We start from the raw sequence: 13,842 nt of genomic DNA on the forward strand, positions 1-13,842 counted from the left end.
AATGGCCTTTTTACTGTGTTCTTTCTCTGTGACATTTGATAATCCTTACCATAAGCTGTGTCTCAATGATCAATGAACTGGACAATATTTTAATTTATTCTAGGAGACATTTGTGCTGGGCGGCACAATGTATTTTGCTTAAGAGTGCTGGGCAAAAATTGTGAGTCCGGGGCAGGCTAAGATTTTGATGAAAAGCTGGTAACTTTAAGTATGACCAAATATGTGACCCGCCTGATCGTAATGAGGAATATCGAGTAAAGTATAATTTCATGTAATCTGACACCCAACTTAATCAAAGCAGAAAATTATTGAAAAATATTGGATTTTTTAAATTTTTTTATTTCTGCACTTTTAGGATGCCTTAATCTTGATTAAACTTGCTGTGGTCTTACCTTTTCGTCAAAAGATTAATAAAGATGCAAAAACAGATGATTTCTGAGCCATATTTTTGTCCTAATTATAAAAAAAAATGTTTGGAAATAAACTCCAAATAGATAAAATCGCCCCTTTTCAATCGCGATAGCTGCCCTAAGCACATCGAGATACTTTTTTGAAGCGAGTGACCTCATCTATCTAAATATACATTACGTCAACACGTTGGGCGACTGCATTGCTTGTTACAGTGGTTCAAGGAAACCTGTTTCCGTCACCTGACCTATTTCATTCATATGATTCGCATCGCGAGATTAGTACGGCTTACCTACATACCGAGCGAGGCGTCTGTTTATCTATGCAGCGAGGCCGTTACCCGACCCAGTGCTGTTGCTACGTGACGTCATACAAAATGTAGCTAGCTTGGCTCCTAGCTATGCGCACACACCACCATCAGGGAGCCCCATGCATACATGTACATACAGGTTTTACACGGCACTAGAGAGAGCCAAGCTATAACGATCGTTGCCACACCGCCATGACAAAACAGTGTCTGATTTTCATCAATATTTCGGGGGTTTTCGAGGTTGAATTATTCCAAACCCAAATAATTCTGAATGCTAAAGGAATAATCTTTCAGTTAAACTTGGTGTTGGGTGAGAAGTATCACTAAAATCATGAGAAACATGCACGGAAAAATTGCGAATGAAATCTGTTCCCTGGTCATGGTCTTGAAGCAGAGCCAATGTAAGGCCGGACGCGACGAGGGTGATGTAACTGCACCCTGTCATGACGGAACAAACTCGCATTTCAAGTTGGAAATAACAACGGAAATCGCTCTACTATTTCAGGTACAAATTGTCAAATTTATTTTTGAAATTGTCTACATATTATAATTAATATTATCATTGGGTTGTTGTTACATTTTGGTCCTACTGTTGGTCCGACTATGCCGGGGTTAAAAACCAATGTTTTCATTTCGTAAAAAATATTATTTTAATGAGTGCGTGTGAGACGTCGCGTTTTTAAAAATTAATTTTTCTGGTGTTTATGTTTTTGAAAATGGGTTGTAAAATTAAGCGTCAAGGTCATCCAAAATCCCACATTATTTCAGACAGGAAGCTCGTATGATCTTGATTTTGATTGCATTTAAAATGTTAAGATTTGCTTGTTTGGACTAGGATGGTAAACGCAAAAATGAAATTTACTAGATATTCCTCATTACGACAGAGCGGGTCACATATCTCCTACGCTAGGTTAAATTCTGCTTCATTTTCGAGTAACAAAATGATTTGATTTGTTTGTATTTATTATAAAGGAACATTGATCGATCTAACTTCAAGCAGGTTGTTCACATTGCTGCTATACCTTGTACAGAGTCAAGCAGATTACATCTTGTGGCAGTCACACAAACGGGTTCGTTCAATATACATTAATTTTTGCAGAGGGATCATTCTCTGTATATGACCCCAAAATGTGGAATAAGCTTCCTATACAGATCAGAAATGCCAGCTCACTCACCTCATTCAAGACACTCTGTAAAGCTCACCTGTTCCAGCAGGCTTACTAACCATTCAACTGTGCCTCAGCGCCTTAGAACAAACTCTTGATTTTGGCGCTCTACAAATGACCTTTGATTGATTGATTGATTGATTTATCAATTCTACACCAGTATTTATTCTGGTTGTGAGCACAAACCATTACAAAGCTTGAATAGTCTCTTTAGCGGCATTCGCATTGGACTTAAACGGTGAACTTACCACCGCAATTTGTTAACTTTTACCAATATTAAGTCCAAGTGTGAACAGCCGGTAACCTATCGGGGTGGTAAAACTATTGCCACAGCACTGTTAACTTAGCAGGCTGTTTCAAGTCGCTGCAACTTAACAATGTTAACTTAACAGGGACAAGAAGTCCAATGCCAACACATCATTCCGGTAACTTAACCACACTGTCACGTCACTTCCATTAACTAGTCCCTAGTAAGTTACCGGACACAAATTAATCCAAGCGCGAACAGCTGTTAACTTAAGCCCCTTTCACACGAGAGCATTTTAGCAAGGGTCCCTTGCTAAATTGTAGCATTGTTGTAAAATTTTACAAAATGTTCCTCAGGTGAATAGACAACAAAAAGTTTCTACTGTCCAAGTTCTTTTGCAAAATGTTGTCAAACATTGCCACATTTAACAACCCTGTTAAAATTAGGCAAGGGACCCCACAGACATTTCTGTAGCACTCAGGCATGCAACTCTTACGCGTTTCCGCGTTTTTTTTGTTTTTTTTTAATGTGAAAAAAAACCGAAAAAAAAAACGAAAAAGAAAAAAAAACAGATTTTTAATTTTTTTTTCATGTTAAAAACAAAACAAAAAGTACTCGTGTCACGGTGAAAGGGAATGCGGCGTATGTGTGTAAACATTGGGTGTGTTCGATTAGCTTCCCCGTGTCGACCCCGCGGTGCTCATTCGGGTGAGCCGCCCCTGACAAGAGCTAATCGAACGATCACACTCGCACTCTCGTGGTGACGTCAGCCTCAAGTGACCCGTTCAACAAGCAGGGCACTGGGGCTGACCCGGGTGAGCTCCTGGAATGACGTTTTTTGTTTAGCCTAATATATGCCTGGCATTAACAGTGTACAGCTACAATCATGTAGAATAAGCCTAGTACATGCTAAAAATGCACCTAAGAGCATAATAAACCTCAACATTTTCTAGGGTACCATTGTGGGTATCATGTCCCGTGGCGGGACATTGCGTTGTGCCTTTGAAAATTGTCCTCTTTTTTTTTCAACGGGCAGTTGCATGCCTGAGCACTCTAGTAGCGGCCAATGCGAATGCGGCTTTTGTCTATTCGTGTAATGGGCAATGACATTAGACATTACATGTACATGCAACACTGTTTCTATTTTACTCTGTGCTCAGCTTATGAAATAGATAATTTTGAGTCAACTGGTCATCGAAGTTGCAAGAGAATAATGAAAGAAAAAACACCCTTGTTGTACAAATTTATGTGCCCTCAGATGCTTGAGAAAGGCTTCAGGCCTGAAGTCTTTCTCGAAACTACGTTACTTCAGAGGGAGCTGTTTCTCACAATGTTTTATACTATCAATAGCTCTCTATTGGTTAAACCAAGCAAGTTTTTATGCTAACAGTTATTTTGAGTAATTACCAATAGTGTCCTACTTGGATTACCAATAGTGTCCTACTTGGATTATTTCTTGCAGGTGTGCGGTTGTATTTTACAACTATTCCTTTCCAAGGAGGTTCAATTGGTGGAGTACATGTAGGATCTCGAGATAGGCCAATTAATCTATGCCTGGTTCATATTAGACTACCTCCTGGATTCACTGCTAATGCTTCTCAGTATCGACCAACCAATGTACATGCTGCTGTCTACAGTCAAGGTAATGCGGGCTACGCATAGAGGGTGCACTGGTCTATATACATGGACAAGGCATGCGCACATGCGGCCATTTGTTGAAGAAAAAAAACATTGCCTTGCTTGTATTTATCATACATACACACCGACGCAACAAGTAGGCCTACTTCATCACGCGTACATCTTTGATCTCACAAAATGGCGCGTGTCTTCTTGCGGTCCCGTTGCGTTCAGCATGCAGCATTACCAGTGTGCCCTCTAGTTCTCTATGGGACTACGCCTTATATTTCTTGTAGCTGATGGTGTCGGTATCTTTATTTATAAGTCGTTATGTCTATTTCACTCCGTCGATGTATAATAACAATAATAGTGGCTTCTTGTATAGCTTGCATACCCGTCACTCAGTGATGCTTAAGGAGCTTTAACATACATTGTTTTCCTGCAAGGTATGTGGGACTATGTTTGAATTATGAGACCTACGCCTTCTACATAGAACCATGTAATGGTTTACAAGGTGCTGTGGCGCAAACTGCTGCCAATCAAACCAGGAACATCGGAGCGAGCCTTTTCTCTTTACGATAAGTGCACTGGATTCTTTTACGTTGGTTACACAACACAGGACCAATGGCTTTACGTCCCTTTTGTATGCTTACAATGCTATTTTGTTGTCTGCTTTTATATAATCTTCTTGTGTTCTATTCATATTGCCAATGACTGGATGGGTAAAGAAGAAGTTGCTGCGGTGTTGTGGCTGAGCGGATAAGAGCAGCGGACTCAAGTTCTGGTGGTTAAGTTATCGGGATGTGGGTTCGAATCCCGGTCATGACACCTGTGTCCTTGAGCAAGACACTTAACCTTAGCCTCTTTCCACCCTGGGGTAAATGGGTACATGTGAGGGCAGAATTTGTTCTTGTGATTGATTAGCTTAGTGTGCTGCATATTTGGCAGCACAGGCTGTATTCTCCCCAGGGAGCTGAGATGGTTTAAGGAATGATTTAAGGCCCAGTGACCAGGGGTAATAATGTTGAAGCACCATGAGCATCACTGCGTGAAGGATCTGAGCGCTATATAAGCCACTATTATAATTATTATTTTTATTATTTCAATAAAAATATAATGACCCTTGTTGTTTACTCAGGTACAATGCTGTTATGTTGCTCACAAACAGAAGAGTCAGATCACTTATGGTGTCTCAATCCAGATTCATTCCCATTCCAACGCTCACTCATGGAAACTCAGGTAATTATGTAATCTTCTTGGACTGTAAAGGGGGTAACCCGGTTTCAGCCCCAGGAGTAGGTGGCAACAGCCCCTACAAAAAAATAGTTGATTGTAGCCCACACCTTGAAGTGGCCTTCAGGCATTGTGTGTCTGGTCTTGCATAAAAAAAACTCCCCCCATCTTAACCAGATGTATGACACTGATGGATTGTGATATGTTTTGTGTAGGTGACTCATTCGATTGGGAGTAGGACGTGGGTTTTAGCTGAGGTTCCATCTATCCCACTCCTGACACCAAGGATTGATGTAGAGAGACCCAGACAAGCAGAACCACCTAGTGTAGTAACTCAACACACTGTTACATCACCTTCATATGTGCTGCTTAGTTCAAAGGTAAATCATAATATAGCATTGACTGAACAACATCTAATAATAGTACTACTAATAAATACATTTGTAAAGCGCCTTATACGAAAAGCCTCTAAGCGCATAAACAGAACAATAAAATATACAATGAGAGAAAGATACAAATTACAAATAAGCAGATTATACAAATAAGCAGCTTCAAACAAATAAGTTTTTAACAGAGACTTGAACAATTTGTAAAGAAGTAGCCTGGTGAATATGCAGAGGAAGACTATTGCAAATAAACGGTGCGGTGCGGCAAATGAAAATGATATGTAGCCATAAAAAATGGAAGAAGCTCTAGTAGTTGAAAGCAATGACTGTTCATTGATATTTGTTTTGTTCACCGCAAAGAAAATATAAGTGCATGTAATAATTTGCTCAAATTTGAAGTAGATTGAGAATGGTTTTCTATACAGGGAAGCTACCTGGTGAATAAACTGCGTCCAGTGGATCAGCTGCGTCAGCTCATGCTCAACAATATGGGACCAGATAACCCTGTGGTTGAAAGCTTCTTTAAACTGCACAAGGTAAAGACAAACTAGTTGATCAGATATTTATATACATGTGTTTATTACACATCAGATATTTATATACATGTGTTTATTACACATCAGATATTTATATACATGTGTTTATTACACATCAGATATTTATATACATGTGTTTATTACACATCAGATATTTATATACATGTGTTTATTAAAACCAGATTGCTCCGGGCAGATAGGGCTTGTAAGTCTTAAATCCTACTTAGGATAAGGTACTCTGATCTCAAACCCGGGCAGGAGGGGCTACTTAGGATAAGGTACTCTGATCTCAAACCCGGGCAGGAGGGGCTACTTAGGATAAGGTACTCTGATCTCAAACCCGGGCAGGAGGGGCTCATAAGCCTTGGGAGGCAGCCCTTCTAGATGAAGGCAAACTCTTACTTCAAACCCTAAGGCTGGGGCAGCAGCAGTGCTTCTGCAGGTATGCTGGCAGTCGTATAGGAGATTCTCCCTCCCTCCGGCAAATATTCCACCTGGTGCCTACCAACAACCCTGAAGCTTGACTATGATGCAGTCATTCTTGTAGCGAGCTGACAGCCTATTGACCCCTTGCACGCGCGTCACACGCAGGGACTGATGCCATGCTCACCATGTTGGTGGGCAGTTAGGTTTACGTGTATTAACGCCGCGTCGCCTAAAATGCACACTTCACTGCATAACGCACGGCATAGAAAACACACAGTGAAATTGCCCACCAGTATGGCGCATTCAAGATTTTTCTGATGATGACGCCAGGTGAAATGGGTCAATTGACCCAATTCACCTGATGTCATCATCGGAAAAATCTTGAATGCGCCATTTGGTGGGCAATGTCAACGTGTGTTATTCAGTGAAGTGCGCATTTTAGGCGACACAGTGTTTACAAGGTAAACCTATTGCCCAACAAAGTGGTGAGCGTGGCGCAGTTGCCACGTGTGACGTGTGTGCAAGGTGTCAATATGGTGTATACAATTTGTAGGAATGATGCTGTGATACTTGTTCCAACAATGGTGATATTAGTTTTTATTCTATTTTAAAATAACCATCTTGTTGTTGAACTTACAGGAGGATCAAGCTTGTGCAACCTGTCTCATCTTAGCATGTTCAAGGGCATCAAGTGATGTTCAAGTTACTGCTTGGGCAACGCAAGCATTCTTTCAATATGGTGGAGCAGCTTCGATGAAACTGTATGGAAGTCACATCCCAAATACCCCAACTAACCTCTTTGGTAAGACACATATTCCAGGTGGAAGGCATGCAATTTTTTAGCTGATTAGCTGATTTCCTCTTCTTATTTTTTTTAAACAGTGTCATAGAAAACTGAAAAACTGAGTTGGCTAGTATCCTTAATCGGGCATAATATCCTCAAATGGGGATCTGGTGTATGGAAGTCACATCCCAAATACCCCAACTAACCTCTTTGGTAAGACACATATTCCAGGTGGAAGGCATGCAATTTTTTAGCTGATTAGCTGATTTCCTCTTCTTATTTTTTTTAAACAGTGTCATAGAAAACTGAAAAACTGAGTTGGCTAGTATCCTTAATCGGGCATAATATCCTCAAATGGGGATCTGGTGTATGGAAGTCACATCCCAAATACCCAAACTAACCTCTTTGGTGAGACACATACTCCAGTTGGCTAGTATCCTCAATCTGGCATAATATCCTCATTTGGGAAAAATTTATGTATTAATTTTGAGGGCAAGGTAAATATGGCCCATCTCCTTCTTCCCAGTCAAATTGTCTACTAGAGGTTACCCTCACTGGTATTTTGGGTCTCTATAATATGGGTAATATTGTTAGACTCAGCGGAAAACCCAGTTGGGAATGATTCTAAAAAGCATCTAGCCGGGATCATTTTGCAGTAAACTTGCAATGAACCTCTATTATGTAGTTGATTAATATTGATTGTATTGACAGGGGGTACATCACCTGTTACCGGGCAGAGACCTGATGTTCAGTTTGCATCTATTCCTTCTGTATCAGGTAATCATTTGATTAATATTGAAATAAGTTATCAGTCACTTACCCAGTTTCCCTTTTTACCGGGTGAGTAGAAAAAAAAACAATCATTGGATGGGAGCTACTATTTTAAGAATAAGAAAAATCTTGAACAAATAAAAGTCCATTTCTTAGTAGGTTATTGATTTACCTTTACAATGGTGAAATAATGGGGGTGATTGACAAAGGTATTCCACAGGTATGCTTATTTCAATCAGATGGCATAAAAACATTTTTGTCCAACTACATTTGTGTTTCATTTAAGGAGGGCAAGTTGGCTCTCAAAAGAGTATTTGGGGTTATTGTTGGCCCTGAAAAGAGCCAGTTGGTTTTGTTGGACATATCATTTTGCTTAACACACCTCTGCAGGCCATTGCCGTGATGCCCCAGCGAATTGCTGTGATGCCCCTGTAAAAATCACGAACCTTACGGCCACTTGGCCGTCGTGCCCTTTTCCATTGATTCCATAGCATTATTTATTCGAAAGTGTTATTTAATTATGAAGGTAAATTGTTTCGGAACGTACGATCCCACGCACTTGTTTTCACAATGCTGCTTTGCAATAAAAAATGTGTCGAGAACGAGGCACGGTAGCCATATCAAACGTAGCTGAGCTGTTTACTACTAAAAACGCAGCACCAGACTACTCCCATGTAAAAACTGGCTACACTAAATTACGCAATTTCGCGCTGAATTTTTTTATTGAGAACTGTATTTGTAGGGGATGGGGCCGGAGAGGCGTGGGCCGGGGGCTGGATACAGTCTATGTTTTTCCCCTGGCTATTTCACTGGTGTCCAAGGCTTGTGGTTTTGGATTAATGTTTGTGACACAGCACAACCAGTGACCTGCCCGCCTTGCGACTTTCTTTTTCATTGCCAAACACATGTTTGTGTACACACAACAAGCGTGTCATTGTAAAACGTCAAAATCTGATGATATTGAGGTAACAGCAGAGCCATAATTTTGGAAATCATCATACTCCATCAAGTTCATTATTGATTAATCAACTTGCCAAAAATAAGCAGGAAGGTGAAATGGCTAGAGTGGCAGCAAAGTGCCAACGTTTTGAAGTGTTTTTTAATTAGGTGCGTTTGTTTACATTTTTATAGTATTCATTTTAGCAGTCTAGCGTGGCATGAACGTCGGCATGCTCGTTACAACTTACATAGCTAAATACTAGGCCAATTATTTTGGGGTCGGGGGTTCGTTTTTAATTTTCAGAATCGTATTTATTATAATCAAAAAAGAAATCAAGAGATTTACATTAAATTTTAGGTTCATTTTTCCGAATCTGCTGATTTTGTTGAGCCTCCCGGTTGTTGGTGGGAGTGGGGTGGGTTGGGCTTGTTTGTCTCTTGCAGAGTTGGGGTGACGGTGAGCCAGGGATTGATGGTGGGAGTGGGGTGGGTTGGGCTTGTTTGTCTCTTGCAGAGTTGGGGTGACGGTGAGCCAGGGATTGATGGTGGGAGTGGGGTGGGTTGGGCTTGTTTGTCTCTTGCAGAGTTGGGGTGACGGTGAGCCAGGGATTGATGGTGGGAGTGGGGTGGGTTGGGCTTGTTTGTCTCTTGCAGAGTTGGGGTGACGGTGAGCCAGGGATTGATGGTGGGAGTGGGGTGGGTTGGGCTTGTTTGTCTCTTGCAGAGTTGGGGTGACGGTGAGCCAGGGATTGATCTTTTCTCTTTAGATTAGCACGCAGGGAATTAATTTTCTCAATTTTTTTTCTGTGTGATTTTTTTCAACAATTCTTTGTTCTGGAGCAATGATTTGTTTTCAGATGAGCAGAAGGAAGTTTATATATGTTGATGAATTAGGGGGGGGGGTAAAATGGGGTAAGTTACTGGGGTAATCATTTGCAATGTGAGTGATGTAAGTTACTGGGGTAATCATTTGCAATGTGAGTGCTGTAAGTTACTGGGGTAATCATTTGCAATGTGAGTGCTGTAAGTTACTGGGGTAATCATTTGCAATGTGAGTGCTGTAATTTACTGGGGTAATCATTTGCAATGTGAGTGCTGTAAGTTACTGGGGTAATCATTTGCAATGTGAGTGCTGCAAAAAACTGTACATAATTCAGCAACAAATATTTTAAAACTTTTATTCAATTTAAATTGCACAGCATGTAAACAGCGACAATGAAATAAATATGGGTTGGAAAGTTGACCACCATCTTGAAATCAGTGGAAAGTATAATAACATAATCATCAACAAATAACGGTTTGAAAATGGCCTTGGTGCCCCTTTCTTTTTTGGAGCTTTTTAGGCCAAGTGGCCTTCCTCTGAGTTTTTTTTACCCAAATTTAGTGCTTAGTGCATATCACTATAGCGTTTTCCAACAAATAGGGTCTGTACACATGCGTGAATGTAATTCTCATATTTCATGCGAAGGGTTTATTCCAGTCTCTCATTTTTCTTTTTTTAATCTGATTCTTGTAGGTTTGCAGCCCACTGTAGCCTCTACTCCCTTACCAAATACTGGTGGAGTCCAGGCTAGGCAGCAACAAGGTCAAACACAGAGCTCCAATGATGTGGAGTTCTCAGGAAAGTTCAAGGGACTTTGTCTGTATTTTGGCAGAATAACAAGGTGAGGCAAAAGAACTGGGAAAATCAATTTGAAGTTGCCTGTGTTGACGTTTCTGAAAGGGTTGTACACACTGATTGTTACAGTACTTAGTGCTGACATTAATAATAACTTAACATTTATAAGGTGCACAGTGTTTTGAGACCATTCAGAGGCGCAGATTGCTAGCAAGTTCGGTGTTTTAAGACCATTCAAAGGCGCAGATTGCTACCAAGTTCAGTGTTTTAAGACCATTCAAAGGCGCAGATTGCTAGCAAGCTCAGTGTTTTAAGACCATTCAAAGGCGCAGATTGCTAGCAAGCTCAGTGTTTTAAGACCATTCAAAGGCGCAGATTGCTTGCAAGTTCAGTGTTTTAAGACCATTCAAAGGCGCAGATTGCTAGCAAGTTCAGTGTTTTAAGACCATTCAAAGGCGCAGATTGCTAGCAAGCTCAGTGTTTTAAGACCATTCAAAGGCGCAGATTGCTAGCAAGCTCAGTGTTTTAAGACCATTCAAAGGCGCAGATTGCTAGCAAGCTCAGTGTTTTAAGACCATTCAAAGGCGCAGATTGCTTGCAAGTTCAGTGTTTTAAGACCATTCAAAGGCGCAGATTGCTAGCAAGCTCAGTGTTTTGAGACCATTCAAAGGCGCAGATTGCTAGCAAGTTCAGTGTTTTAAGACCATTCAAAGGCGCCGATTGCTAGCAAGTTCAGTGTTTTAAGACCATTCAAAGGCGCAGATTGCTAGCAAGTTCAGTGTTTTAAGACCATTCAAAGGCGCAGATTGCTACCAAGTTCAGTGTTTTAAGACCATTCAAAGGCGCAGATTGCTAGCAAGTTCAGTGTTTTAAGACCATTCAAAGGCGCAGATTGCTAGCAAGTTCAGTGTTTTTGGACCATTCAAAGGCGCAGATTGCTAGCAAGCTCAGTGTTTTAAGACCATTCAAAGGCGCAGATTGCTAGCAAGTTCAGTGTTTTAAGACCATTCAAAGGCGCAGATTGCTAGCAAGTTCAGTGTTTTAAGACCATTCAAAGGCGCAGATTGCTAGCAAGTTCAGTGTTTTAAGACCATTCAAAGGCGCAGATTGCTAGCAAGCTCAGTGTTTTAAGACCATTCAAAGGCGCAGATTGCTAGCAAGTTCAGTGTTTTAAGACCATTCAAAGGCGCAGATTGCTACCAAGTTCAGTGTTTTAAGACCATTCAAAGGCGCAGATTGCTAGCAAGCTCAGTGTTTTAAGACCATTCAAAGGCGCCGATTGCTAGCAAGCTCAGTGTTTTAAGACCATTCAAAGGCGCAGATTGCTTGCAAGTTCAGTGTTTTAAGACCATTCAAAGGCGCAGATTGCTAGCAAGCTCAGTGTTTTAAGACCATTCAAAGGCGCAGATTGCTAGCAAGTTCAGTGTTTTAAGACCATTCAAAGGCGCAGATTGCTACCAAGTTCAGTGTTTTAAGACCATTCAAAGGCGCAGATTGCTAGCAAGCTCAGTGTTTTAAGACCATTCAAAGGCGCAGATTGCTACCAAGTTCAGTGTTTTAAGACCATTCAAAGGCGCAGATTGCTTGCAAGTTCAGTGTTTTAAGACCATTCAAAGGCGCAGATTGCTAGCAAGCTCAGTGTTTTAAGACCATTCAAAGGCGCAGATTGCTAGCAAGCTCAGTGTTTTAAGACCATTCAAAGGCGCAGATTGCTAGCAAGCTCAGTGTTTTAAGACCATTCAAAGGCGCAGATTGCTACCAAGCTCAGTGTTTTAAGACCATTCAAAGGCGCAGATTGCTTGCAAGTTCAGTGTTTTAAGACCATTCAAAGGCGCAGATTGCTAGCAAGCTCAGTGTTTTAAGACCATTCAAAGGCGCAGATTGCTAGCAAGCTCAGTGTTTTAAGACCATTCAAAGGCGCAGATTGCTAGCAAGCTCAGTGTTTTAAGACCATTCAAAGGCGCAGATTGCTACCAAGCTCAGTGTTTTAAGACCATTCAAAGGCGCAGATTGCTAGCAAATTCAGTGTTTTAAGACCATTCAAAGGCGCCGATTGCTAGCAAGTTCAGTGTTTTAAGACCATTCAAAGGCGCAGATTGCTAGCAAGCTCAGTGTTTTAAGACCATTCAAAGGGGCCGATTGCTAGCAAGTTCTGGCAGATTGAACAGAAAAGTCTTGAGGTTGTGTTTGAATGTTGACAGATCAGGTGTGTCCCTCAGCTCGTCTGGTAAGGAATTCCAGAGGCGCATTGCGCAGTTTGAAAAGGCATGGTCTCTGTAACTTGCCAGACGAGTTTTGGGAAGTAGAGTATGTGTGATGTAGATGTAGATCTTAGGCCTGGTCTCAAAGTCCACAGTTGTCTAAAGCCTGGTTCATACTTCATTTCAGATACATTTTTCACGTCAAATTCGCTTCGCAATTCGCAAGAAGTATGAACCGGGCTTAACCCCAGTATATTGACTCAATACCTTTATGTTTGAAACACACAGACCACTTTGGGATTCACTTGTTGCAGTTCAGGCTCCATCTGTTGGATATGGATCTCAACAAGCTTTGGTAAGATAGTCTTCTGCAAACATGTCTTGTTAAAGACACTGGACACCTTTGGTATTTGTCAAAGACCAGTCTTCTCACTTAGTGTATCTCAACATATGCATAAAATAACAAACCTGTAAAAATTTGAACTCAATTGGTCGTTGAATTTGCGAGAGAATAATGGAAGAAAAAACACCCTTGTTGCACAAGTTGTGTGCTTTCAGATGCTTGAATTCGACACCTCAACTGAGGTCTCAAATTCAATTCAAATATTTTAGTGAAAAATTACTTCTTTTTAAAAAACGTTTTTCTAGAGGAGGCCATTTCTCACAATGTTTTATACTTTCAACAGTACTCTATCGCTCGTCACTAGAAAGTTTTTATGCTAACAATTATTTTGAGTGATAACCTCTAGTGTCCAGTGCCTTTACACTTTTAATGTTGTTTTTCAGTATATGAGCATAAATTGTGGATACTTTCTTTGCCTAGTACCAATATTGGTAGCAACTTTGTATTAGTAGTGGTATTTTTCATTTTAAAAAGTCACATACTGGAAAATAAATTTCTTGTATCCATTACTGTTTATACTTTCTTCATGGTTCAGCTGATGACTAACTTTGATGATAATGAGTTACGATGGGTCCTGGATGAATTGCAAGCATTGAATGACTTCTTAGATAAGAACTCACAGTATACAGCAGTAGCTGAAAGGTAAGACAGATGAGATTACGATAGCAGAGCCTGTTTAGTTTCAGTCATCAGTCTATGTCTTGGGCATTAGATGTGAAGGGACTATTAATACCTTCTTTATTGGGATTGTTTAGAGCACACTGTCCAATATTACCTTCTTTATTCGAGCCCCAGTT

General features: G+C 40.7%; 1 protein-coding gene across 1 annotated transcript in view; it reads left to right on the plus strand.

Moving 5' to 3' along the window:
• The window catches only part of LOC117297414 (nuclear pore complex protein Nup155-like), a 39,061-nt gene that overhangs the window by 11,143 nt on the left and 14,076 nt on the right, over window positions 1-13,842 (plus strand). Inside the window, exons 9-18 of the mRNA XM_033780445.1 lie at window positions 1,691-1,788; window positions 3,594-3,773; window positions 4,887-4,987; window positions 5,197-5,361; window positions 5,793-5,903; window positions 6,969-7,131; window positions 7,825-7,890; window positions 10,340-10,487; window positions 12,931-12,997; window positions 13,581-13,687. Coding sequence (XP_033636336.1) covers window positions 1,691-1,788; window positions 3,594-3,773; window positions 4,887-4,987; window positions 5,197-5,361; window positions 5,793-5,903; window positions 6,969-7,131; window positions 7,825-7,890; window positions 10,340-10,487; window positions 12,931-12,997; window positions 13,581-13,687 — 1,206 coding nt within the window. The remainder of the gene's footprint in view (window positions 1-1,690; window positions 1,789-3,593; window positions 3,774-4,886; window positions 4,988-5,196; window positions 5,362-5,792; window positions 5,904-6,968; window positions 7,132-7,824; window positions 7,891-10,339; window positions 10,488-12,930; window positions 12,998-13,580; window positions 13,688-13,842) is intronic.

This window comes from Asterias rubens, chromosome 12 (assembly GCF_902459465.1).
Source record: "Asterias rubens chromosome 12, eAstRub1.3, whole genome shotgun sequence".
NCBI classification, from domain to species: domain Eukaryota; kingdom Metazoa; phylum Echinodermata; class Asteroidea; order Forcipulatida; family Asteriidae; genus Asterias; species Asterias rubens.